The sequence below is a fragment of the Eptatretus burgeri genome, chromosome 2 (assembly GCF_056783735.1).
Source record: "Eptatretus burgeri isolate ZD-2024b chromosome 2, Ebu_testis_v1, whole genome shotgun sequence".
Lineage (NCBI taxonomy): Eukaryota > Metazoa > Chordata > Myxini > Myxiniformes > Myxinidae > Eptatretus > Eptatretus burgeri.
In genome coordinates, this window is record NC_140962.1 from 57394760 (window position 1) to 57422651 (window position 27892).

The 27892-nt window shown below is 40.5% G+C and overlaps 1 protein-coding gene and 1 long non-coding RNA gene across 12 annotated transcripts in view; one reads left to right on the forward strand and one right to left on the reverse strand.

Annotated features, from left to right (window-relative positions):
* The first annotated feature begins 631 nt into the window (after nucleotides 1-631).
* On the forward strand, nucleotides 632-27697 carry LOC147032104 (uncharacterized). The gene is made up of 3 exons (XR_015055033.1): nucleotides 632-1304; nucleotides 5808-5866; nucleotides 25474-27697. It is a non-coding gene; the product is annotated as an uncharacterized LOC147032104 (long non-coding RNA).
* The window catches only part of LOC147032105 (homeobox protein Meis1-like), a 474189-nt gene continuing 453606 nt past the window's right edge, over nucleotides 7310-27892 (reverse strand). For all 11 annotated transcript variants that reach the window (XM_085869419.1, XM_085869425.1, XM_085869418.1 and 8 more), the window contains 4 exons: nucleotides 17862-17920; nucleotides 13546-13635; nucleotides 12792-12874; nucleotides 7310-8305 (listed from right to left, as the gene is read on the reverse strand). In XM_085869419.1, the coding sequence (XP_085725545.1) occupies nucleotides 12816-12874; nucleotides 13546-13635; nucleotides 17862-17920 (208 nt within the window). In that variant the 3' untranslated portion in view covers nucleotides 7310-8305; nucleotides 12792-12815. The remainder of the gene's footprint in view (nucleotides 8306-12791; nucleotides 12875-13545; nucleotides 13636-17861; nucleotides 17921-27892) is intronic.

Genomic DNA, 27892 nt, shown 5'->3' on the forward strand with positions numbered 1-27892 from the left:
TGCCCAATAGCCCAGGAGACTGCTTTGGCAGCACCAACACTCTGCATAGAGAATGGTCCCAATGAATGTATATATATAGTCCATTATTAGTTTTGAAATTAATACCAGGTGGGGTTGACTACCTCTCAGCCTTCTGAGGTCGGCAAAATGAGTACCAGCTTTCTGGTATCCTGTGTCGGAGTGGCGACCTATCCAGGATTGTGCCCAGTAGCCAAGGAGACTGCTTTGGCAGCACCAACACTCTGCATAGAGTATGGTCCCAATGAATGTATATATAGTCCATTATTAGTCTTTCTATACATAGTCCATTATTAGTCTTTTTCTCCATAGTCCTTGGTCCCTTGGTCCATAGCATGCGTTGGCTAGGCTGTATTCAGCCCATGTAATGTCTTCCCCCCTCCCATTCTGTTACTTTCAATTATCCCTCCATTGCCCCATTTCAACGGTCCACCAATAATCTCCCCTCCATCAAACATCCTTTCAACAGTCCCTCTTTCACCCCATCAGTCTTACATTCAATCCCGCGGCCGTTCATCATCCCTCCGTCATGTGGGGTTCCTTTCCGTGTTCCCTCCATCCGCGCATTGCTTGGTCACCCATCGGGTGCTCTTGCATGCATGCTCATGGCGCTTGGTGCTCATCGTGGCCTGTGAGGTGTAGCACCTCTCACGGGCGTGGTACAGTGCAAAACTGTGCGACTGGGTGTTTTCCGCGCGAAGGAGGGGGTTGGTGGCTCTTGTTGCGGCTTTGTGCATGTAAAGGGTGAAGCGGGGGCTTCGTTGAAAGTTCCCTGAGAATGGCGTGGCAATTTCCACAAGTGACATCATGTACCCGCCCCCATCGGCTGTGGATCAAGGGGAGGGGGAAGAAGACTTGTGGGAGGAGGGAAAGAAACCTGAGAAGAAGAAGCAGAAAGGCAGAGAAGGACTTGTAACAAGCTCGCGCGAGCAGGGACGAAGATCGCTCCTGAGCAGATGGCTCAGAAAGCAGAAAGGGAAGAAGCAAAAGGTAGAAAGCAGACGCAGAAGGCTGAAGGAAGCAGAAAAAAGAAACGAACGGGACAAGTTCACATGAGCAGAAGATTGAAAGACTGAGAAGGCTCGTGAGGAAAGGAACAAAGCATGTGAGGGGAAAGGAAGGAAGGTTTCACGAGCAATTGGTGTCGAGCCTCTGTGGAAAAAAAATACACTCCTTCCACGAGTGTTATCCTGCCCTCTCCATCCTGTCAGCCATGAAGGACGAGGAGGGTGAATGGTAGCACGTCATGATGGGGCCTGAGGAAGAAGAATCTGAGATCGATGAGGGTGAGTCGCCTATATAGCTCGCTTATCGGGGACGCGTCTACTGGGTCTGGGCACCTCATGGACATGGCTGCATGTCCCCATTGCCAGTGCTCATCTTCCATCACATTCCTTCACATTCTCTTGTGTGTATATATATATATATATATATATATATATATATATATATATATATATATATATATATATATATATATATATATATATATATACTTGTGTGAGGTGAGGCAGAGAAATAAAGAATGCTTTTTTTTCTTCATTCATTATTTTTGTTTTATTTTAAAGTTATTCTTGTTTTATTCTTTGGTCCTGAGTGAATGATGGCCAAGTCTTTTCGTTAGTAAGATTGAATAAGAAGAATATGTGTTATGGTTAAATTTACTCTAATGTGCCTTTTTGCTTTCTTGCTTTTAAATGATTGCTTGTTTGTGTGTTTGTAATAAATAATTGTTTGTTGTTATTTCTGTCTCGGTTTTCTTTTCCTTTATTGGTCCGATTCATTGCACAAGTAAGGTTATACGGGATGTTATACCCAAATAATTTGTTTTGTCAGCCAGCGCACACTCACTGTAATGCTCAGCAGTAATCTGAGTGTGTGTTGAGGGCACTGACCACGATTATCTGACCATCCACAGGTAAGGTATCACGCAAGGTAGTGTAACCCTGCCCAGATTGGCCGTACCAATTGGCGTTCGTGGTTGCTTAGCAACTTGCCGGTGTGCGAAGTTGTCTGTGCCTGGCGGCCTCAGGGCCAGGCGTTTGGGAGGGACACAAGTGCATCCCCTCGTGATAAGCCTCGTACCCTATATCTGTGACAATATATATATATATATACATATATATATATATATATATATATATATATATATATATATATATATATATATATATATATATATATATATATATATATATATATATATATATATATACTTGTGTGAGGTGAGGCAGAGAAATAAAGAATGTTTTTTTTTCTTCATTCATTATTTTTGTTTTATTTTAAAGTTCTTCTTGTTTTATTCTTTGGTCCTGAGTGAATGATGGCCAAGTCTTTTCGTTAGTAAGATTGAATAAGAAGAATATGTGTTATGGTTAAATTTACTCTAATGTGCCTTTTTGCTTTCTTGCTTTTAAATGATTGCTTGTTTGTGTGTTTGTAATAAATAATTGTTTGTTTTTTTTTTTTTTTAATTAATTTATTTATTTTATTTATTTTTTTTTTTTTTGTATACCTTGGTCGAGGCTCGTATGAGAGCTAACACACAACTCACAGCAAGGAGGCATGAGACAAGAGGGGCGGGAGTGGAAGGGACAAAACATTGGGGAACAGACACGTGAACTGTGGAAGGGAGAGGGATGGGGATGGGACGGGGAACATGGCGAAGAGAAGATGGACATTACAGGGACTTTCAGGAAGGAAAGCAGGGGAATTGAAGGAGGTGGGCTTGGGTGGATTATCGGGGTAGAAAAGATCGAGGATTTGGATGGGGGAAGATAAGAGGTGGTGGTGAACAGCTGTTTTGAAAGCCTGAAGGAAGAATGGGAAAGAATAGAGTGAGGAAGTTTATTCCAAAGGCGGGAAAAAAGAGGAATGAAAGAGTGAAGATGAGCAGTGATTCGTGATTTTGGTAGTTTTACCAGAAGGGGGTTGTTGGCGGACCTTGAGCGCCCTGTGCAAATGTGGTTGGGACAAATCGCAGAGAGAGCAGGGGGGGGCAAGGCTGGAGAGGAGTCGGTAGAAGACAGAAAGACCACCGACCAACCTGCATGTGATTGAGTGAGAGGCCCAAAGACTCAGCTTCATTGCGGGAGATGCCAATGATCTTAAAAGCCCTGGTTTCGACAGCGTGAAGTCGAGAAAGGTGGGAGGCAGGGGCACCAGCCCAGAGGGGGGAGCAGTACTCCATCAGGCTACGGAAAAAAGCTTTGTAAGTGGTCAGGAGCTCAAGAGGGCCGAGGAAGGACTTTGCACGACGGAGGATTCCCAGTCGGCGACTGGCTTTTGAGGCAAGGTTGGAAATGTGACTTTCCCAGGAAAGGTCATGGCAGATAGTGAGACCCAGAAGCTTGAAAGAAAAGACTTCTTCCAGAGGATTGTTGAGAAAGTGGATGGGGGGGTTTTGTAAACGGTCCTTTCAAGAGACATAGTGAGAGTGTGAGATTTGTCTGGATTGAAAGACATGTTCCACGTGTTGGACCAGTTTGTGATTTTATCCAGATCTGCAGTGAGCGAAGAAGCTGCTGCTTGCCGGGCTGAGGGATGACAGATGGTACGGCAGAGGGTTGAGTCATCGGCAAAGAGAAATAGAGGATTTTCCAGAGAGTCCGAGAGATCATTGATGAAAACCAGAAAAAGAACAGGGCCCAGAACGCTACCTTGAGGAACTCCAGCCTGCACAGGAAGAGGGGATGAAAGAACTCCATTTAGGGCCACACGTTGACTGCGACAGGAGAGGAAGTCTGCGAGCCATGAGTGGAGATGGCCTTGAATACCATGGGCAGAGAGTTTGGTGAGTAGGGCAGGGTGCCAGACTGTGTCAAAAGCACGTGATATGTCCAGGGACAATGGCTCGGATTTCCTGTCTGGCATTGAGGACCTCCATCCATTGATGGGAGAGCAGTAGCAGCATATCTAGAGTAGAGAGACCTGGTCTGAACCCAAATTGATGATTGGAACTCAAGCCATTGGAGAAGAGGAAGGATTTCATGTCTGAAGCGCTGATGGATGCCATAACCTTGGTGATGAGTGGGGGAAGGCTGATTGGTCTATAGTTACAGGGATCTGTTTTTGCACCTTTTTATGCAGGGCAGTGATGTTAGCAGATTTCCAAGCAGATGGCAGATGACCTTGGGAAAATGAGAGGGTGAATAGAACAGAGAGAGGGTGAGCAAGAGCAGAAGAGCAGGCTTTGAGGACACGTGGGCTGATGCCGTCTGGACCGGCTGCAGAATCTGACTCGAGGTTTGAAAGCAAGCTCTCCACCTTGTCAGGAGAAAAGGATACAGAGTCCAGGGACAGTTGGGTGCGACTGGGTAAAGTGGGTAGAGATAGTGATGGGTTTGGGACACAAGATTTAGCTGCAAACACCGAGTTTAGACATTCAGCTTTATCACGTGTGGAATCAGCAGTGCGGCCATTTGAGGTAAGGGAGGGGATGGAGGGGGAACATACACCAGAAACAGATTTGATTAAACGCCACCAGGATTTTGAGGAGGGAGAGAGGTTTGAGAGTTCAGACTTGAGATGAGAAAGATGTTGTTTTCTGGCTCTCCTGGAGGGTAGCTACACACTTGTTCCGAGCTTTGTGGAAAGAACTGAGATTGCCCTCAGTTGGGTTTGCTTTCCATGAGGCAAAGGCAAGTTGTTTCAGGACAACTGCCTCGCCACAAGCTTCAGTAAACCAAGGGCGGGAGGAAGGGTAAGACAACTGAACACGAGAGGGGATAAATCTGTGCATGAGGGAGAGCAAGTTTCTTTGAAAGAATTCCCAGGATGAGTTGATGTTTGAGAAAGTAGCGATAGGAGACCAGTCTGTAAGTTTGATGGCTGCTCGGAGACCCTGCCAGTCGGCTTGAGTGAAATGCCAGACTCGACGGCGGTGAGGTGGTTCTCTGATAACAGCCAGAGAGATGTCCACTTTAATAAGGACGTGGTCAGAAGAATTCTTTTGTTATTTCTATTTTGTTATTTTGTAAGAATTGTTGTTATTTCTGTCTCGGTTTTCTTTTCCTTTATTGGTCCGATTCATTGCACAAGTAAGGTTATACGGGATGTTGTACCCCAATAATTTGTTTTGTCAGCCAGCGCACTCACTGTAATGCTCAGCAGTAATCTGAGTGTGTGTTGAGGGCACTGACCACGATTATTTGACCATCCACAGGTAAGGTATCACGCAAGGTAGTGTAACCCTGCCCAGATTGGCCGTACCAATTGGCGTTCGTGGTTTCTTAGCAACTTGCCGGTGTGCGGAGTTGTCTGTGCCTGGCGGCCTCAGGGCCAGGCGTTTGGGAGGGACACAAGTGCATCCCCTCGTGATAAGCCTCGTACCCTATATCTGTGACAATATATATATATATATATATATATACATATATATATATATATATATGTACATATACATATATATATATATGTATATATACATATACATATATATATATATATATATATATATATATATATATATATATATATATATATATATATATATATATACATATATACATACTAGTGGTGTGCTTACGCATTGTGTAAGCATACGAACCATCTTTCCCATAGTTTTGGGTCACTCACCTGCATTTGATTTTTCATTTATTTTTATTTTCATTAACAGGTGCTTTTCAACAGTTCTGTGATTTTTCCTGGTGTATTGGCTTCGATGTCCGTCTGCACACAAAATCACTGTGCTTCCCCATTGTCTCGGGTCGATCACCTGCATTTTTTTTCATTTATTTATATTTTAATGCATGGATGTTGTCCGACGATTCTGTGATTTTTTTTTCCAGTGTACCAGCTCTGATTTCCATCGGCACGCAAAATTTCAGCTCTCTCCGTCATTCAGAAGGTACTGATCTTTAATGTCAGTAAGTGACTCAGTGGTTAGAAAGAGATGTATATCATTTATTTACACCATGCGCACGAATTGGTGTGGTTAAGCAATTAGCTCACTTTGTCTGTCTGTCTGTAGATGTGAGTTCTATAGACGTCATCAAGGAACAACTCAATTTAAAATCAGTTTTATATTTTTAACGGTGTAGAGCACAAATCAGAACACGAACCTGTAGCTTAGCAGTAATTTCGCTCTCGATTTGGCAAACTGTACGGAATCTCATCCTGATTGTGCATGCGCAGACCGGAGCGTCAGTCAAATAAAACTGGAAATCATTCCAAACAGGGAACTTACTGTTTTTAGGCATATCATAAAGTACACAAACAACAGGCATGGATACCTAATATAACATGTTAAATAAGGTGGGGTAAAAGACTGTGCATCAATCGCAGTAAATTTCCAAAAAAAGTTTTGTTTTTTTCTCCAGCCTTTAAAACTTTTATTTTATTTCAATTGAATTATAGACTTGAACACTGTCGACTACAAATCGTGGTGTTGGCACTTTGAAGAACCTTTCATTTAGCAGTACTTGGACATATTTGTGACATATATATATATATATATATATATATATATATATATATATATATATATATATATATATATATATATATATATATATATATATATATCCAAGTACTTGGACATACTTGGATATATTTTAAGATTTTACATCATCTCGACTATTCAAATGTAACACTCGCTCTGTCAGAAATGGGAATACCCAGATTCAGACAAAATGGCAGCTCAAAGAAATTATATGGATCGTGCTCGGAAACAAAATAAATAAGAGGTTAAAATACCCTTCCCATGTCCATTTTTTCTCAAGGCTGCATGGGGTAAGGTGCTATATGAAGCATATATGTATATATACATATACACACACACATGACATCACATGTGTTTCATTGCCAATTAATGACTCAAAACACTCAAGGAATGGCAGGTGTGTTTCTCAGTCAATTATGGACAAGAGATATTCACTGAGATCGACACAAAATACTGAGATATTCACTGAAGTTGCATTTTCTGCTCATGCTAATTCTTTCACAATAAAGATGTGAATTTAAATCTAGACAACGATGAGATCTGGTAATTCTCTTGTAATTCTTAGTTTTTTTAACGCGAGTCTTGAAAGTATAGGGGATGTTTGTCATTATCTAGACATTGAACAAATAAAATGTGACAACAAAAACAAAATCATCAATCATGCTTCTCAAATGTGATGGCTTGTTTAAACCTCAGAAGCTATTGTTTCATTCTTCAGACTTGGTGTGGCACCGCTCAGTGTGAGCGCACACATACACTACCTCTGGGCTCTCACAGTGGATGATCTTATGTTCCTATTGTGGGCTGTAAAACAAGGGTGGTTGGTGTAAGAAACCAACAGTAGAGGAATGAGAAAAAGAAACGTCCGTTTTATTTCATGCTGTGGAACAATCACTAGAAATCTATTTGTGCAAAACGGGTTAACGTCTTCAAAGCCTTGGTAAACATCTGATAGACTCAGAAGTGGCGTGAGCAAGGCTTATGGTCACATAACCAGGTGGGTCGATTCTTGGGCAACCAAATGGAATCACACTTTCATTCAAAATGTACGTTGGATGTCCCTTGTAGTTTTACATAATGATGCTTCAATTTATACAACACGTCCACCCCTATGACCTTCCGCACTGCACCGCCCTTAACAAAAGCACAACACAAAATTCAAACAAATTCAGCAAAATATTCACCATCTTTTCACGAATTAGGATTGCAGGCCACAGCAAAACAATAAAAACTATTTATTTTTAAGATGGCTGTAAGTCAATGAAAACCGGGCATGATGCTAAACTCTTCATTTTCCAATAAGGAGCGACGACCATGTCTTATTATTGAGTTCACGTGGAAAATACACGCACAACGTGGTTAAAAAAACAATAACAACAACAAAACCTAAACATCTCTACACATGGAATCCATAAAGATTTAAAAGGAATATATAAATTAGTTCATTTACTCCTACTACAACATTTAGTTTCTGAAACAATCTTCTGCCAACACATAATAGTTCATTAGTCCAACAAAAGTCAAGAGGGTTGCTTCCTCCGGCTTCACAAGCCTGCTTTTTCCCCATTCCGTGACCAGGGAGATTCCAGTCTTCCAATAATTAAGAATGTCCACCACACAATCTGGAAGCAGCTGAAGAAAGAAAAAAAAATTGTTTGGCGTATCATGGAGATATTCCTTCAATTTCCTCAGTATCCAGGCTTGGAACTTCAGGAATGTTGCCACCAGACATGAGGTAAGGATATCAGGGAGATGAAAATGGGCCAGCAGGAAGCCATTGGATGCAAGCAGCATGAGATTGCATCCCCCATGTTCTCCTTTCCTTTCACTTAGGATCGAATTCACCTGAAAATGCAAAGGAAATTACCGCAAGAAAGTAACAAGAGTGATCATGAGAGTTACAGAAATGTCTCGCATTGTTTGGGTAAATCATCCAAAAGATCACCATTTAGCTTTCGGTCTGGAAAGGCAGTGAATATTTCAGAAGGTTCTGTATATTTGAGGACATTGGAAATGAGAAAAGGAAGAGAAGGGAGAATGATACGCAAGAAAAGATAGGTTAAGGTGGTGAGAGAGAGAGATAGAGATAGAGATAGAGATAGAGATAGAGATAGAGATAGAGATAGAGATAGAGATAGAGATAGAGAGAGAGAGAGAGAGAGAGAGAGAGAGAGAGAGAGAGAGAGAGAGAGAGAGAGAGAGAGAGAGAGAGAGAGAGAGAGAGAGAGAGAGAGAGAGAGAGAGAGAGAGAGAGAGAGAGAGAAAGAGAGAGAGAGAGAGAACAGGATAGTCAAATTTTTACCATCTTGTGAGTGGAGAATAAGTTGATTGCCCATGCTGTCGCTTTTGGTAAAGAAAGAAGGGTAAACATTTCTAATACGCAAATTTATTACGAGTTTATGGCTTGAAAACTGGCATTTATAGCCCACATAAAAATGAGACTCGTTAACAATTACGATGGTAATAAAAACAAACGGGATTATAATAATTATCACAATTATAAAACAAACCATTATTTTGATGCCCAAGTGCGACGAAGAATAAGGTAATCAGATTGTTATATTTTACGAGATGTGTTTAAAATTTCCTACAGAGGAGACAATAGTCAGCAGCGTTTTATATTTTGTAATATACCAGTATGTGTATATATATATATATATATATATATATATATATATATATATATATATATATATATATATATATATATATATATATATATATATATATATATATCGAGAAAGAATATAAAAAATATTTTTGTTTCGTCCTTTAGAGAAGGTCCATTATTTAGGCAGGCAGTAGAAGTCTCATTCATCAGTCAATGATTGACCATCTCATCATCATCACCATCATCATCATCATCACCACCATCATCATCATCATTTATTATGAACAGCTAAAAATGAGAAAACTCTCATGATCTTTTTCATCAACAGCATATTGCAATTATGAGCTGGAAAGATAGTCTTTATTCGAGGTACACATACTCGCCTCTAAGCTGTGTAGCCTGGGTTCCAATCTTGGCCCAGCTATTACCTGTCAACCTGGTGTTTCACAAGCAGGGCGAGGCATCAACGGGTGCGCCGTCCCTCGGACGGACGTTAAACTAGGTGCTTGTCTATCAGCATTCAGCATTAGTCGGTGGACATAAAAGATCCCATGGTGTCTTTCAAGAAGAGTAGGCAAGCTATTGCCGGCACCGTCGCCAAATTCCAAATACCTCCACTAACTCAATGGGGGGGGGGGGGACTGCACATCAGTGACACAGCTGCGCCCCCAGCAAATGATGCTACCACCAGCCATGCGCTGCATACTAAAGAAGAAGAAGATGACAGAGATATTGCAATTAAGTTCCCTCATAAATTAGGCTGCCAATGCATCATAGATTGGATTTAAATGGTTGTAGGAAGAATTTCAGTAGGAAGCTTGTGGAAGTTAAAAACATTGTGAATTTTGAAACAAGGAGGGCACTGTGTGCCTGTTCCGCTGGGAAAATGCCTGCCTTGAGCTTCTGCTGGGAAGACAATGGGGAATCGCCCGCTGTACTGTACTTCCCAGAAAGATGATTAGATAGCAACTAAACCTACCAAAACAGAAGGTAGTATGTAACATATCAGATGAGATTTCCATTTATAGATCATGATTCGGAGGGCACTAAATATCTCAACACAAATATTAGAACTTTTGTCTTATAAAGGCAAAGATTTTTTGACATTGCTTATCCTGGCAACAGACATCGTCACAGGGTAATCGGAGGGGGTTATTCCATTCAGATAAGGCCAGGCTGGTGTCGAAGGCGGTCTTCACAATAGGTAACATTAAACCAATCTGATAGCAGTGACATGTTGCAGGTGATCCTATGTAAAATAGTCAATGAAATGGTCATGTCGGCAGAAGAAAAAAAACACAAAAGCATTTGTCGAATGTTCACAAAAAAATTGGTTGGAGTTTGGAAGAACTGAATTCAAATATGAAGACACCACCAATGAATACAGCTGATCCGTAGGCAAAGCTCCAGTCTGACGTTTCGACCACGGTGTTCTTTATCCGGGATTGTGCAGGTGCTAAGTCTTGTTCATGTGAGACGGCATAGGTCGGTGTATGGTTTTGGTATCGGGATCTAAACAGTAATTCACCAGCATCGAAATAATAAGTTTTTTCCTAGATGTTTAATCAGAGTGCAGGTAATTGTTTTATTATTTAATTCCTCATGAAGCTTCATTGTTAATATGAGCCGATACAGTCGCAATTTACCAGGCATTGATGGAGTCCCTACAAATCCACTCTGAGTCCCAAGTTCCCACCGATTCCAAGTCCGAATTTCTTGAAACTGGGTGAAGTCGAGCAAGGACTTCAACCGTACAGTACTGGCGATTCAAGAAATAATTAATTAAAAGAGGTCGAGGCTCATAAAACCTTTTTTTAAGGCAGAGGAAAGCAGGGATATCAACAAACTGTAAGTGGAATGATGAAGAAAAGTAGTTGAAAGATAAATTTGATGCACAACCGATTTCTTTAAACTACACAAGTATATATACAGGGCACACAGGCGGCATACTCAACACTTTGTTGTCGTGGGAGTGAGAGGTTTTATGATTCTGTGTGAGCACAGAGCTCCTGTTGCTGGGATTCCAACTTCAAATCACATAGACACTGTCAATTTGTCCATTTCTACTCTCACCTCCTTCTCTTTCATGCAAAGGTACACCAACTTGTCCTTTTTCTGCCTGTGATATGTGTGCAGTACAAGTTCCTCCATGGCATTTAGATAACCACGAAAGTTTAATCTCCTGCCAGAAGACGTCGAGACAAGAAACCCACAACTGGCCGTGAATATTTTTCTCCCATGGAATTAACCTTGCACAGGTTGAAACTCCACCACAGCTGGCTCTGATGCACTACCTTAAATTTAAACTTTCAAAAGGAAACAAAACATCAACATCTGCACCTGACATGAGTTTTGTATTTTTTTTTAAGTTATCAAACTGCAAACCTTATGCTTAAAAAAACAACTGAAAAATCCAGCAAACCACATAAAGGTGTGTACATACCGTACAGAAAACTAAAACAGTAAACACGAGTCCCTCTTGCCCATAACTGATAAGGTAAAGTCACGGAAGGCTCTGCCGAGGTGTGCACGATGCACAGGGCCCCCTCTATTGACTTTCATTGACAATGGTTTTACACAACTCCCACAAGCCATGAGTGACTTTAAAAACAAGCTTTTACAGTCTTTTCAATGGATGTACTGTCTTTTTGATCCACCTCCTTAGGGATTCACCCTGACACGTATGAATTAGTAATGGAGACGAGAGAGATAGAGATAGAGATAGAGATAGAGATAGAGATAGAGATAGAGATAGAGATAGAGATAGAGAGAGAGAGAGAGAGAGAGAGAGAGAGAGAGAGAGAGAGAGAGAGAGAGAGAGAGAGAGAGAGAGAGAGAGAGAGAGAGAGAGAGAGAGAGAGAGAGAGAGAGAGAGAGAGAGAGAGAGAGAGAGAGAGAGAGAGAGAGAGAGAGAGAGAGAGAGAGAGAGAGAGAGAGAGAGAGAGAGAGAGAGAGAGAGAGAGAGAGAGAGAGAGAGAGAGAGAGAGAGAGAGAGAGAGGTTATAGTGGCCGAGTAAAAAGATCAACATTAACGATGCACAACCATTTGGCAATTAAGTCTGGTTGGGCACTCAATTGATGCGACAACATTTCTGAGGTTGAAAAACTTGAATGCACGGTGGTAGTAAGTATTTAATTAATTAATTTACTTTGTTTATTAGGTGGCATTTATTAGGTGGGCTCACTTCCACCTATCCCATCATATTCAGCCATTCTTTGAGACATTTTAATTTAAGCCACTGAATAAAACAAGCCCGTAATGGCAAAAGCAGCAAGCAATCAGTGTAATTAATGACACTTTCATAACAAGTGCAATGATTGGTGTAATTAATGGGCTTTAATAACAAGCGTAGCGATTGGTCTTGTTGTGTTCTGTGCATCTGTCACACTTGGATTGTTGGCTTCACTCTACATTTGCCGAAGATCAAGGCAGCATAATCAGAACTAACAAGCAGGCGGAGTTCTTGATCCATCTGGACCAGTCATTAGCGTGGTGTGCTGAGAATATTGAAGTAACAAATACGCCCCGAGGAGCAGTGAGAAAGTAACTGAGCATGAAAAATGGCATCTCCGGAGAATACAAAAGAAAGCACAGCCATCTCCATACATAGATGCCTGAAATTATGCCCAAACCACTCCCCCACTGAACCCCCCCCCCCCCCACTCCGAAAAAAAACAACTAAACAAGCAAATAGAGAAAAGTTTCGTTTGCAAGCTTACATTCAGGAGTGTAGGAGGTTTGAGTCACATGTAGTGCCATTGTCCCTCCATGCCCATGTTCATTGCCATGCCAGCCAAAGGACCTGAAAGAACAATGATTAGAAGAGGGATTTAACAACAACTGGTGACGCTTGTCAGAAATAATGATATAAGAGTTGATCTTTGCAGAGTTTGAAGAAAAGACATTGATCAAAAATAAGATGAAAGGATATTAAGGTAGTCAATTGTGAGAGGGTAAAAGGAATATAGTGATATGAGATTGAAAGGATATGGTGATGTTTAGACACTTGATTAAGAACGCATAAGCGTGCAGAGAAACAAAAGCATGGTGTTAATTGCTCAAAGGTGTGTGTCATTGATTGTTATCTCCATAATTTGGGTTTCAGAAGGTGGAACAGAGTCCTCCCAGGACTCGAAGTATCCACCATCGTTTTGGTGAAGGATCGTGATCCGTGGCCGAAGATGTAAAGTTGTGTTGTTCGTAGAGTTTTGTTCCAAGGGCTCTTTTCAGGATCATCATGAGCCCTGGACAGCCTCCAACTGTAGTGTCTGTGTGTGTGTGTGTGTGTGTGTGTGTGTGTGTGTGTGTGTGTGTGTGTGTGTGTGTGTGTGTGTGTGTGTGTGTGTGTGTGTGTGTGTGTGTGTGTGTCAGTGAAGAATCGTATTTAAAAATGGTTTGTGAAGGAAAGTGCAGAGAATCAAAGTGTGGATGGAGATTGAAAGTGCAGCATTTTAGTGCCAGCATGGACTTTACCAGGAGGACGGATGCCAATGTGCTGTGCTCCGTCCATAACATAACCTGTCATCGGTGTAGCATCTGCACCGTATGTGGCTCCTTGGCTGACTGTGGCCGGCAGAGGAAAACAGGCGAAGCAAATATAAGAGAAGGGAGAGATGCAAAGCATATTTTGTGGTTAAATATTGAAGGCATAGCTGAATTGCTGGCCCATGGGCTTGTACTGCACAACCACAGGAAGGCAGGCTGAAAAATGTCACTGCCCTTTGAGCAGAAAGCCCCGGAGGAGGCCACCAGCGCCAATGGCACATGGACATCTGCCGCCTCTGAGCTTCTTCTCTTGGCAATGCTGCACTCCCTCTCCCACACCGGCTGTCAAGCTGCAGATGCAGCCCAAACACTCTCTGGCTCATTGCCTCTGGCCTTGAGGCTCAATACAAAATTCCCTATCTTACTCCCAGTCTAGTCACACGAGCATTGGGCCAAGCATAGCCTCCGGTAATGTGGATGATACTTGCATCATAAAGTGCATAATTATAGCAAAAAAAAAACAAAAAAACCCCCCGCCCAAAAAAACCACACATTTTCACAACCTAAGCAACATGATAAAGAATTGGAGACATTCATGGAAGATACCACAATTGAATGTCAGCCTTGTGTAAATACAATGCTGTCATTGGTTCAAATCCCTTTAGCAAGGATTCACAACAACAGATAGTGTGAGGAATGTAAGTGCATGTTTGATGGCATTGAGGAAACTCATCACTTCTCGTTGTCTGCCATGAAACAAATTTGCCTCATTGTCTTAAAAAAAATCGTTGACAATTTTGGATACAATCTCTCGAGATTTGCAAGAATAAGGTCGACAATTACTTAAATGTTAAATTAGTATGCACTTCATGTCTTGGTTTTAGAACACATTTATAAAACCCGTCCAGAAGTTAATGCCACAAACTTGAGACTTCTGCTTGCATTCATTTGAAGAGTCAAATGAACCCACCTACAGTCGTGGCCAAGAATATTGGCACCCTTGCACTTTTTTTCAAATAATGCACCATTTCTTCCAGAAAATTATTGGAATGAAAATATCTTTTGGTATCCACATATGTATTTCTTGGATTTTTGCAGTGGAACAAAAAAAAAAAATCTGAAAAAATGCCTAAATCTTAGCTTATTCCACACAGAAATCCTAAAATTGCCCAGACAATATTATTGGCACCTTTTAAATGTTGTGAGAAATAATTGGATTTCAAGCAGGTGATTCTCCTTTACTTTGGAATTGAACTCACCTTTAGTGAGTTGCAGGTGCCTCCAAGATAAAAAATCATTCATTCAACCAGTTTGAATGGAGAAAAGGAGTCATTCTGCTGTTTTGTGTCACTGTGTGAACCGCAATGAGCATGGAGAAAAGAAAGAAAATCAGAGAATTGTCGGAGGACGTCAGCCACAAGATTATAGCCAAGCATGGACAAGCTCAAGGCAACAAGTCCATCTCCAGAGATCTTGATGGTCCTGTGTCCACGACACACAATGTTATCAGGAAGTTTAACGCCCTTGGCACTGTAGCCAACCTCCCTGGACGTGGCTGCAAGAGTAAACTTGATCGAAGATTGCAGCGAAGGATTGTTCAAATGGTGGAGAAAGCACCCCGATCAACTGCCAAACAAATTCAAGATGACCTTCAGACAGAAGGTTTGACAGTTTCAACTCGCACCATCCGTCGCCAACTCAATGAAAGGGGGTTCAATGGTAGGAGACCCAGGAGGACCCCACTGCTGAGAGAGAGAGACATAAGAAAGCCCGACTGGAATTTGCCAAAACACATCTGAACAAGCCAAGATCCTTCTGGGAGAATGTCCTGTGGACAGGTGAGACCAAATTAGAGCTTTTTGGTAAACCACATCATCTCTATGTTTACAGAATACAAAATGATCCTTTGGTCATCCACTGCAAGAGGCTCAGTCTCTTGAATATCTAGGCCTCACCATCAACCTTGACTTTTGATGGGCTGATCACATAGCAAAGCATCCAAGTCTTTCCTTAGAAAATCAAAGCTACTGTACTCAGTTTACAAGGCCCTCACCCGTAGCTCAACGGAATACTGCTCTCTGTGATAGGCTAGTGCCCCAGCATAACATCTGCCCCTCCTGGATTCTGTGGAATCTAAAGCTCTCAAAATTACTGGAATCTTCCGTGAGGAGGCCAAAACACAAGGTCTATTGCTTTCACATCGCAATCAAGTCTGTGGTCTCTGTTTTCTGACACCTCTTCTCCAAAATTGCTCCTTCTGCTCTCTTAGGATCTTCTGACCCTCTCTGACTACTCCATGATACACATGTTCTTCCAGTAATCCCCTCGTGGTTGAACTTCCAAATTCCATGCTGACTGCACACCTCAACTCTTTTTTTCTAACTTGCTTCTTCCACCTATGGAACCACTTTCCAGAAGCTGTAATGTCTCATTCTACTCTCCAGGACTTCAAAAGCAAGCGGTACATCTCACCATCTCTTGTCATCCCCAATTCTGACCCTTGATCGTTATTACCCTAATTCACCTTCTCCAACCCAACTATCTTACTTGCTAGTTTCAGTGTTCCCTACCCTCCTTCCTTTCCCTGTCCATTAAATGTCTTGATCTTTGTCTCACTGTCCATTCTACCTTGCTCTTCCATGAGCCTCGCTCCTGCAACAAAAAAGAAGAAGATATTTTCACAAGAATAAGCCAACACAAAAATAAATTCGAAAATTTAATTTTTGGGAAAGTTTGTTCACCATAATGCTAACGAGGAACTTATTGATCAATTGGCTGAATAGTATAGAAAAGTTTGGTCATTATGTAAAATTAAAGAAAGTTTTACCTACTCAATACTTCCTTTACCTACTCAAGCGTACTTCGCCGTAACTTGGTGTGTTAAATTTTATGACCTCACTGGTTTTGGCCTTTAGAGTTTATGTAGCTTCCATCTTCAGTGAACTTTGGCCCTTTGGAGAGCGAAGTTCGTGAAAAAACAAGTAAATGGAACTTTTAAAACACTTACTGTTTCCCTAAACATGGATTATTTTAGTGTATTGTTTCTTCCTCCTCCTCTTATGGCCCTGTCACACCTTGACGTTTTAGCCAGCGCATGGCAAGGTATCAAAATGTATGTAAACCGCTGGCGTACGCTGAACTATTGATGTTTTTTTCCAGTTTTGGACGTATTCATAACGAGTTGGACGTATGCATAACGTATTAGTAACGTACACAGAACGTTTCGATAACATATAGATAACTTATATCAACGAATGCTGAGCATGTTGTCAGCGTTCACAACCTATGCCCAACGATAGTCTAACACACTAGAAATCGAAGTGTCAACATCACCGTCATAACGAAGAAAAAAATGTTTTAAAAAACCATGGAGTCTGGAACACTGACACTAAACATTACCTCGACGTGTTTCGACTTATGAGTAACTTACAAGTATCGTGTGTCGACGTGTATCAACGATCGCGTAACGTGCCTACAACTTATGGCCAGCGTATGCAGAACATGTGAGTCATACGCTGGCATACGTCGAAAAATTTCAAGCATGGAAAATTTGTCTAACAGCTCGGCGTACTAGGACGTTTGCAGCGTACTACGACGTATGCCAGCGTGCTATTAACGTGTACAAAACTTACCCATACGTATTCGACGTGTACCAGCGTTTTAGACAAATTTTCATACGTCGGCATACACTGGCTAAATCGTCAAGGTGTGACAGGGCCTTTACACTCGATTCATTGTGCATGCTATTACAGTCCATGACTTATTGAAAATAATGTGATCGAAAGGTTGAGAGTTGTTTAGGACAACGAGAAGATAAAGCACGACAAAAAAGCAAGCCCTACATTGCCATGTCCTTTGCGAGAAACAACCCAACCCCTACACCATCCCCCCCCCCCCAAAAAAAAAAACCCCATAACAAAACAGCATTTTACAACAGCTTCTAACGACAGAGATAACTAACTCAAACCCGAACATGACAGATAATGTTAAATGTGCTGTCACTAAGCTGGTGATTGTGCCACAGAACTCATCATGCAAGCTGGTATATGTGCATACCCACTTATAACACTAGTCCTCTGCACTCCAGCTAATAACCCTGGTAAATCTGTACCCCCATTCATAATGTCGATGCACGTACATCCCAACTCAGAATACCAGTGTATGTGCACCCCAACTGCAAAATGCATTACATGTGCACCCAAACTCGTTATCCTGGTACATGTGCACCCCAACTCGTTAACTTAGTACATGTACTTTGAAACTTTTAAGAGAAAATGTAGAAGGAATGACAGTCATTCACTCACCAGCTCTGTTCGACTGATCGATCATAGGTTGGACTATCCTCCGCCTGGCGTTGATGAACCTGAAAACACAGTTTGTAGCCTGTGATGCCACAATATCTACAACTTTTTATAATGCTGGATGTTGAATTCAAACCAGCCATACATCTGCTTCATTACACCTCTGAGGGATATATGGAAAGTTCCTGACATGAAATAATCAGTCAGCTGACAGATGTAAGGAAACGGTGAAATTTTTCCACGTCTATTCTGTATAATTATTTTAACTGAATACATTGTAAGAGCATTTAAACTTTGAAACTAAACAATCACCATGATTATATTTTTGTAGTCATAAGTCACACCAGCAAAAATTCACATATCTGTCATATATATATATATATATATATATATATATATATATATATATATATATATATATATATATATATATATATATATACCCTTTCGGGGCTCAATCAATCGATGCATATGTTTGGGATGATCTTACACTTTTGCCATAAATGAATTTCTAAATGTGTATAACACTTTTCTAAAGATTGACTCCAATTATAACACGTTGGTGAGGCAAAAAGTGAGTGATCTGTGACTACCTGTTTTCACAAAAGGGATTAAGAACACTCTCACTTGCTTTAGCTCAATATCTCATGAAACCTTGAGATAATTGCAGTGCATGCTATGATGTGAAAATGTAAAGAAAAGGTAGATTATGCCAATTATACATTCGCTATGCAGCGATAATGAGGCTTGATCTTTGACACTGCGAAAGATCTGGCCAAAGAGTTATAAACAGTAGCTATTGGGATGGAACTCAAAGACAGACTATAATGTCACAAAAATGGCTACAGGTAGCAGCAATATTGAAACTATAATGACCATGATGGATAAATCTTCATTTCCAGCAAATGAAAATTCATTGGAGGAAGGAACAACTGGAAGATATAATTAGATGTGAATCCATCAAAGGATATGCCTTTGCCTGAGTGAGATATGCCTGGTGTTGAGCTCAATGATTAGGGTGGTGGGCTTTGGATCCTCGAGTCCTGAGTTCAAATCCTGCTCAGCTGTTGAATTAATACCAGGTGGGGTTAACTCGGCCTGTCATCCTTCCGAGGTCGGCAAAATGAGCGCCAGCATGCTGCTGGTATCCTGTGCCGGAGTGGCGACCTGTCCATGATTGTTCCGAATAGCCAAGGAGTCTGCTTAAGCAGCACCAACGCTCTGCACAGAGTCTGGCCCCAATCTCCTCCTCCTGTGTTAGATGTCAACCCAGTGTTACTTTTGATCTCAAATAAGGTCACATGAAAAATTAAAGGTCACCTGAGAGAGAATGTGAGAAAGAAAAGAGAGGATAGAAGAAGAGCGACAACATCAGATGCATCCAACTCGAGTTATGGTCTGAAAAATAATTTTCAAAGGACACATGGCCTTTGACCTGTTGAACCCAAAATGTAACAAATTCAACTTTGTATTACAGTTTATACAGTGCCTATAGAAAATGTACACCTCCTTTCAAAATTTTCACCTTTTGTTTGCCTTATAGCCTGGAATTCTCCTTCTCTCTTATGTCACAACGACTAATCATAAGCGTCGGGGGTGTGGCCTGCCAGTTGTTAAAATGTCATTCCTTTTTATAGTTCACCTTGTAAATGCAAAAACGTAGGAAAAGGTCACAAGGGGCAATCACATACTGGGAGAAATTAGCCTTAAACCCTGCCTAGTTAACACGGCACCACCCGTGGTGTGGTGACAATGTAACAATCTTAAGCTGATAGTTTCCCCGACTTAATTTACATCGAGCTGTCTCCTACCCATCCACAGACCATGCTACACTATAAAATCCTTCCTTAACTTTGAAATTCCTCCATCTTCCCCCACAAACATAACAATATATTTAGATCAGGAGAAGATGGACAAGGAGAAGATGTTTCGACAGGGAGAAGATGTTTAGTTTAGATAGGGAGAAGATGTTGAGAGAGGGATTAGATAGGGAGAAGATGTTTAGATAGGGAGAAGATGTTGAGAGAGGGATTATATCAGGAGAAGATGTTTAGATAGGGAGAAGATGTTGAGGGAGGGATTAGATAGGGAGAAGATGTTGAGGGAGGGATTAGACAGGGAGAAGATGTTTAGATAGGGAGAAGATGTTGAGAGAATGATTAAATAGGGAGAAGACGTTTAGATCGGGATTAAATAGGGAGAAGACGTTTAGATCTGGTGAATATGGAGAAGGAGAAGATATTTAGATAGCAATCAGATCGGAAGAAGATGTTGAGGTAGGGATTAGATTGGGAGAAGTTGTTTAGATCGTGAGAAGATGGACAAGGAGAAGATGTTTAGATAGGGAGGAGAAAGGGAGAAGATGTTTAAGTTGGGAATAGATAGGGAGAAGATGTTTATATAGGGATTACATCGGGAGAAGATACTTAGATCGTGAGAAGATGGACAAGGAGAAGATGTTTAGATAGCGATTAGAAAGGGAGAAGATGTTTAGGTAGGGATTAGATCGGGAGAAGATATTGAGAGAGGGATAAGATAGGGAGAAGATGTTTAGATCAGGATTAAATAGGGAGAAGATATTTCGATCTGGTGAAGATGGACAAGGAGAAGATATTTAGATAGCAATCAAATCGGGAGAAGATGTTTAGGTAGGGATTATATTGGGAGAAGTTGTTTAGATCGTGAGAAGATGGACAAGGAGAAGATGTTTAGATAGGGATGAGAAAGGGAGAAGATGTTTAAGTTGGGATTAGATAGGGAGAGGATGTTTAGATAGGGATTAGATCGGGAGAGATGTTTAGATCGTGAGAAGATGGACAAGGAGAAGATGTTTAGATAGCGATTAGAAAGGGAGAAGATGTTTAGGTAGGGATGAGATAGAGAGAAGATGTTTAGATAGGGATTAGAAAGGGAGAACATATTTCCATAGGGATTAGAAAGGGATGTGTTGAGATAGGGATTAGATCAGGAGAAGATGCTTATATCTGGTGAAGATGGACAAGGATAAGATATTTAGATTGCGATCAGATAGGCAGAAGATGTTTTGGGAGGAATTAGATCGGGAGAAGATGGACAAGGAGAAGATGTTTAGACAGGGATTAGATAAGGAGAAGATATTTAGATAGGGATTAAATAGGGAGAAGATGTTTAGTTCGAGAGAAGATGGACAAGGAGAAGATATTTAGATAGGGATTAAATAGGGAGAAGATGTTTAGATCGGGAGAAGATGGACGAGGAGAAGATATTTAGATAGGGATTAAATAGGGAGAAGATGTTTAGTTCGAGAGAAGATGGACAAGGAGAAATATTTAGATAGGGATCAGATAGGGAGAAGAAGTTTAGATATGGAGAAGATGTTTAGATAGGGAGAAGATAGACAGGGAGAAGATGAACTCTGCCTCGGACATGGGATAATGCACAAAAGGACATGTGTGTGTGCGGAGCGGCCATCTTTGCGAGTGCGTAGAGGCCGTCTATGTGCACGCGTGCAAAGAGGCCGTCTGTGCATGTGCGCATGCAGAGAGGCTCTCTCTGCATGTGTGCACATGTGGAGAGGCCATCCATCAAAGAATATGCTGACTCACCTGACTGGAAGGCCCATGGGGAATGGCTTTGGCAAGAGGATGTGACGGATGGGTTGAGTCGGCTGTGTATGCTACTCTTGGTTATCATTATGATGATGGTCGAATAGTAAAGCCATCCTTCTCATGCACGTTTTTTGTACCCCTTGGACCTTGGACAGAACATAACATGCTGGCAGCTTCAGAATGCACGACATGCACTGGAATCCATCTTCGTGACAACAAATCATGTGTTTTTTGCCTCTCACTGGGACAAAGTGATCCTTCTCTATATCCGCTTTTTCAAACAATGTGGATCGTACATATAGTGAATATATGCATTGATTAAACATGTTCTGAATGTTTGTTATAACCAGGGTGTCTGATATATTTCTCAGACATGCTTACATATGCACATCATGCAATATTTAAAATATCCACTGTAACACTTACCAACATACACCGTTCGGAAAACAATAAATGTTTACGACTTTCTACCATTTACTGTCCATCGTCTGAAAATGAAACAAACCCCCAGCCGCTTATCGCAACCAAAAATTTCCACAAAATGAAAATATCTGCAAATAAAAAACATTCAGCTGATATAGCCTCACTGTGGGTCACGTGACAAAAGGCAATGGACAAATAAATGGAATGCTTTGCAGAATATTGCCATGGCAACATTTGTTATATCCAGCTGAGCTGATTGTCTATGTCTCTGACAAGTGATTCCTCTGTCCATCTCTGATACACGATGTGATTAATGTGACCAAGTTACGTGTCGGCTCTCTTACTTAAAGAGAAAAAGACAACGATTAATTAGATTGTTTGTGTTTATTACGTTTATGGCTGCCTGTTCACCACACTCCGTGCTATTCTGGTTACGGTCACAATTCAATGCAACAGCTTAACCAGCACAACCTAGTGTGTAACCAAAAGTTTACCAATACAGTGCCAATACAGCTTAATCATAAAAGAAACAGAAACATATATTATGTGAAATGCATAGAATAGGTTGTGCTGCAATTGGAAGGTCACAATGTAATGACACCTGTTAGTACATGAAGTCATTGCAAACTCGAATGATGTTTGGGGCATTGTTTGTCAGTACGTGTAGCATCAAGTAATGAACAAATTATATCACCCACCTCAGAAACCATTAATTCCATATGTGTTATACAATACATGCATGTGGTAATACTACACACACACCTCCATCAACCAAATTTATTTACCTTAGCATGGAGGAATGATGTCTAAACCATAGCAATCAATATAACCACAACGAACTGGATCCCTGGTGCGAACAATTACCACCAATCACGATAGCGATCATCACCTGACTCATTCCTAGTAAAGCAATATTTAATTACACATGAACGTCCATATTATTAAATAACAATCATAGTATCCATTACTTTAAATGTGATGTCAGCACTGCCAGCCTTGTTGACATATATGAAACAGAGCCATAACACTTTACTATAAGGTAATACACACGATATGCAACACATACAGAACTTGGTGACATTAGTCAGCCTCTGATATAAATCCTAACACTTGGTCTCTAACATGGTTTCGCATGTAATGGTAACAGACTAATTGAAGGACATTCTACACTAATAATGAAATCACCAAGATCACGTGGCTTGGATCGTATTTTGCAAACTGTGACAACCTTTTGACGATTCACTAATGTGCAACTAAATTACAAACCAAGTACAGGTGCATTCAATGTACACCCCCCCTCCCCACCATGCCAAGGAAATAAAAGACAAATCCGGTGCCCGGCGATGCCTCCGTGCAGCACATGGAGATGGAATTGGGAGGGAGCCGTGTACAATAATTGATTGAGTAATTGCAAAATTAAAATAAATAAATAATAATTGTAAAATAATTTCTCAATCAATTGGCTAAAAGCATACCAGATCCACCACGGTTTCATCCGAATCTCGAACTTTTTGAAAATTCAGTAATTCATAGAAAAATGAATAATTAATTGATTAATTGATTGATCAATAAATCAAACATACCCTTTATAGCCAAATCACTTGTTCACTGTAGTGTCCAAGTATCAGCTTCCAAGCTCAAAAGGTGCCTGAGATATAGCCCAGATGAGAAACAAAATAAATAACTAATAAATAAATCAATAATAATCAAGTAATTAATCATGGCTGACTGGCGGCCATTTTAGTTGTAAAAAAAAACTCGCTGTTGACCACATCTTCAACCATTTCTCGGACACGCACTTACCAATCTTGGTAAAGCTTGGTGCACAGATAACGAATGATGCCTTACTTATGCATGTCATTTATTTTTGAGATCAGATCCAAGATGGCCGACTGGTGGCCATTTTGTTACTTAAATGTGTCCCCAGCTATTTCTCGAACATGCATTCACCGATCTTGTTCAAACTTGGCACACAGCTAATGAATGATGGCTTATGTAAGCATACCATTGTTTTTTGAGATTATCTTGAAGATGGCTGACTGGTGGCCATTTTGTTACTTAAACGTATGCCCAACCATTTCTTAGACATACATTCACCGTCTTCTTCAAAGATAACTGACTGGTAGACTGGCGGCCATTTTTATTGTAAACAAAATCCGCTCTTGACCACATCCTCAAACCATTCCTCAGACATGCGTTTACTGATGTTGTGTTTAAATTTTTTTATCATATCCATATCATGAAGCATCTTTCATGAAAAAAAAATTCTGATTAAGCTTTTCAATTTCACCCCAATCACCTTCAAGTACAGTTTACAATTAGAGACCAGACAGCATTTTCAACTAAATGATAATTTTGTATTGTCCACAGTTATAGAATTTATTTTATACATAAATAAATATTATTAAATGTTATACTGTTTGAATAATTCAGTTTGTCTCCCCCAAATTATATGAACATTGAATCCCTTCTGTGCAAAATTTGCATTCCCAATTGAAATCATACATGTCACGTGACAAACTATCTTACACACTATAACTACGTGATCCACATCATTAATATTCATGACTGAAAAACCCAATTGTACAAAATCTTCCTTGTCACATGACGACTCAAGTCAGCAGCGCATACACATAAATCTTGTAAATATGGGCTTGCCCTTTAAATCCGTACAACAAAATTACTAAAACCACAGGGGTTATGATATTTTATGTATTCTTCTTCTTGTTTCAATTGAATTATATATTTGAACACTGTAGAACACAAATTGCCTTGTTGCCACTGCCAAAAGCCATTAATTTAAGCAGTACTTGGCCAAAATATTATGGCATTTTACATCATTTCAACCAATCAAATCTGCTGTTCGCAGACCCTGCCCTTCTCATTTTTTTTTTCTCAAGACTGCGCAGGATAACGTGTTCTCTGAACTATGTAGTTTGGGTCTATGTTTGTTTGCATATTTGTTTGACTTCCATGCACTCTTGAATCAATAGATGGCATTAATTGAAAACTGGTTGTTGTATTCGTGGGGAGGGGATTAAAAAATTCATAGTCCTTGGGAAGCACACAAATTGTATATGTAAATACATAAGGTATGGCACCTCTCCTGGTGGGAAGGGGGATTACACATCTTACTACAATACACCAATTCTGTGGGAATGAGAGGAGGAGATTGGGACCATACTCTCTGCAGAGCGTTAGTGCTGTTTAAGCAGTCTCCTTGGCTATTGGACACAATCCTAGATGGGTCGCCACTCCGACACAGTATACCAGCATGCTGGCACTCATTTTGCCAATCTCGGAAGGATGGCAGGCCGAGTAAACCCCACCTGGTATTAATTCAACAGCTGAGCAGGATTTGAACTCAGGACCCTAGGATCCAAAGCACACCACCCAAACCATTAAGCCAACACCAGGTGGGAATTAGCCGATCCGTATGGATGGGTTCTTTGCTATAAGTAGTAATCGCAAACGCAATAGCTGTCAGAGAGTAAACGCAAAAGTTGAAAGTATGTTTTGATATGTCACAGACTGAACAGGAATTTTACATGCTGTGCAGCAGATAAAGAGAATGCTGACATGTTTTTTTTTTCTTTGAACGCCAGGTGTATTCACTCTGTCAAGTACAGAGTTATCTCTATCTGTCCAACTGATCGACTTTGCTGTAAATTGAGGAGCAGCCAACATCATGTGCTTCCAGGTTGTGGAATGTTTCAGCCAGTGGAAAATGTGTTCCCATATCTAAGGCATGGGTGGAATGTGCCTTTGGAGAAACATTCGAGTGAAATACACCGGCAGCGTGAATATGGTGGCTTCAAGTTCCATGACACTTGGGAAAGATGTTGCTGATTTTAGTTCACATGCTGTCAATTGTTGGTATTAACTATAGAGTTGGGGCAATGAGAAAATGCCTAGAATTCCTTTCATTTACTCTCCCAAAGTTATCAGATATTGCTATGTAATCACTTGATACGAACACAACCAACACTGTGAGCAAACGTACTCCCATAACATTGCACCCTATAAAGTGTTATGTTTCTTCTGTATGAGAGTGAAACTTTAAAAAGTAAGATGTTAACAAAACATGTAAGCAGAATGGAAGTTAAGCTGCCTGGATATGATATGCTATGGATATGGATATGATGGGGGAAGGATATTGGAAAGGTGTTGGGAGTTCAAGGTGCATAAAGGCTGCAACAGGAGTATGGGGGATCATGGGTGTTGCCACCTTAGCGACTCCAAAAAGAGGAAAGATTCCCATCTGATCACATAGCTCATGATGCTGGGCTGCCAGGTTGAAATCCCATATATTGGTTCACATACGTATCAGTCCATTATCCAGGAATGTTCTCGTAACCCAATTAAAGTACACAGCAGTAAGGTTGTTCTCCTGTAAGCAATATATGTGCACCTCCTCCATGAGCTTTAACTCTAAAAAGGACAAAAGTGTTTCAACAAAAAGATTATCAAATGAAGAAGGGGCACAGCAATTATATTTTATATAAGCCATACATTACATTAGGATACATGTTGTATCATTTTCATTTAAATAGTACTGAGAAACAGACAACTCAGCAAAAGTGAAATATTTTATTCACTTAGCCCAGTATGCTGATTATTGAGAAGATGAGGATTCAACACCTAACAAGGATAGTAATCAACCAAAAACCTTTTCATGGGATGTAACGCTGTCTCACCGGCGTTGATATATTATGAATGTTAAAGATTCCATGGTATATTTTGAAAAGAGGAGGCCATTGTGTGTTGTCACTGACTAAATTACCTCCTTGGTGTTTGGCTGTATATTTAAGTACATTATTTGCACTATCTCGCCTTACATTTCATTTAATTGTATAACAAGCAGTGTATGTTCATACCATCTCAGTGGCAGATCGAGGATTTCTGGTGTGGTTGTTTGACAACAAAACAAGACTCCGTGGTGTCGTGGTGAGAGCATCTGCTCGAGTCTGGAGGGTTGGTGGTTTCTACCCAGGCTGAGCCATATCAAAGATTTAAAATAGCACGTGTTACTTCCTTGCTTGACGCTCAGTGTTTAAAAAGTATAGAACATGTACAAACAACTATAGTGTAGGCTTTGATGAGCCAATGACAAAGCAAAGGTGCCTCTTTTTCTTCAATGAAGGGTAAAGGCCAAAACGTCAGCACCTTGTGACCCTTCATGAAGGATAAATTTTAACCATTTTTACCCCAAGCACATGAAGCGAAAAGTGGGGTTAAGCAATTGGTTCATGTCCGTCCGTCCGTCTGTTTGTCTTATCAGTTTATGATCAAGAAGCAACTTATTTAAATCGAATGTTATATTTTGAACACAAATCAGAGCATGAATACAAAAACAAGTTTGCCGTTTTTAACGGACTTTGGCTCTGAATTCGTCCCGACCGCACATGTGCAGAGAGGAGTGAGATAATATTTTTACTCTGTTTATCTGCCTGACAGTCAAAAAAAATTGAAAATCATTCCCAACAAGAAACCAGCTGTTTTTAAGGGCATCATAAAGGACACAAACAACAAGCACGAATAACTAATGGAACATGTTCAAGAGGGTGATGTAATAGCCACTGGAGAAAATGGCTGGATAACCTGTAATTTTTATTTATTTATAAACTTTTAAACCTTTTTAAACCTTTATTTAAATTGAATTATATATTTGAACATTGTACTGTAAAACACAAATCACCTTTGGAATACTTCCAAGAACCTCCAGTTTTGCAGGGCTGTGTTCAGTTATCAAGTTTCTTGCAAAGCGCTCACCAAATGACTTGAAGCCTTTAAGCAAGGCACTCCATTCAGAACCGTTGATTAGGAATGGCTGACTTGGCAAGCACTAGCTAGCTGCTTGGTAACTGAACACACCTCAGTAATGGGACAGAATTAAATAATTCATATGACTTTTACAATCAATAAATCAATCAATCAATCTGATCGAGCGAACTCGGGCAGTTGCCTCTCGATGGCAGAAATAATCTACAGTGGTTGCCAGTCCTATTGTAGATCGTGGTGTTC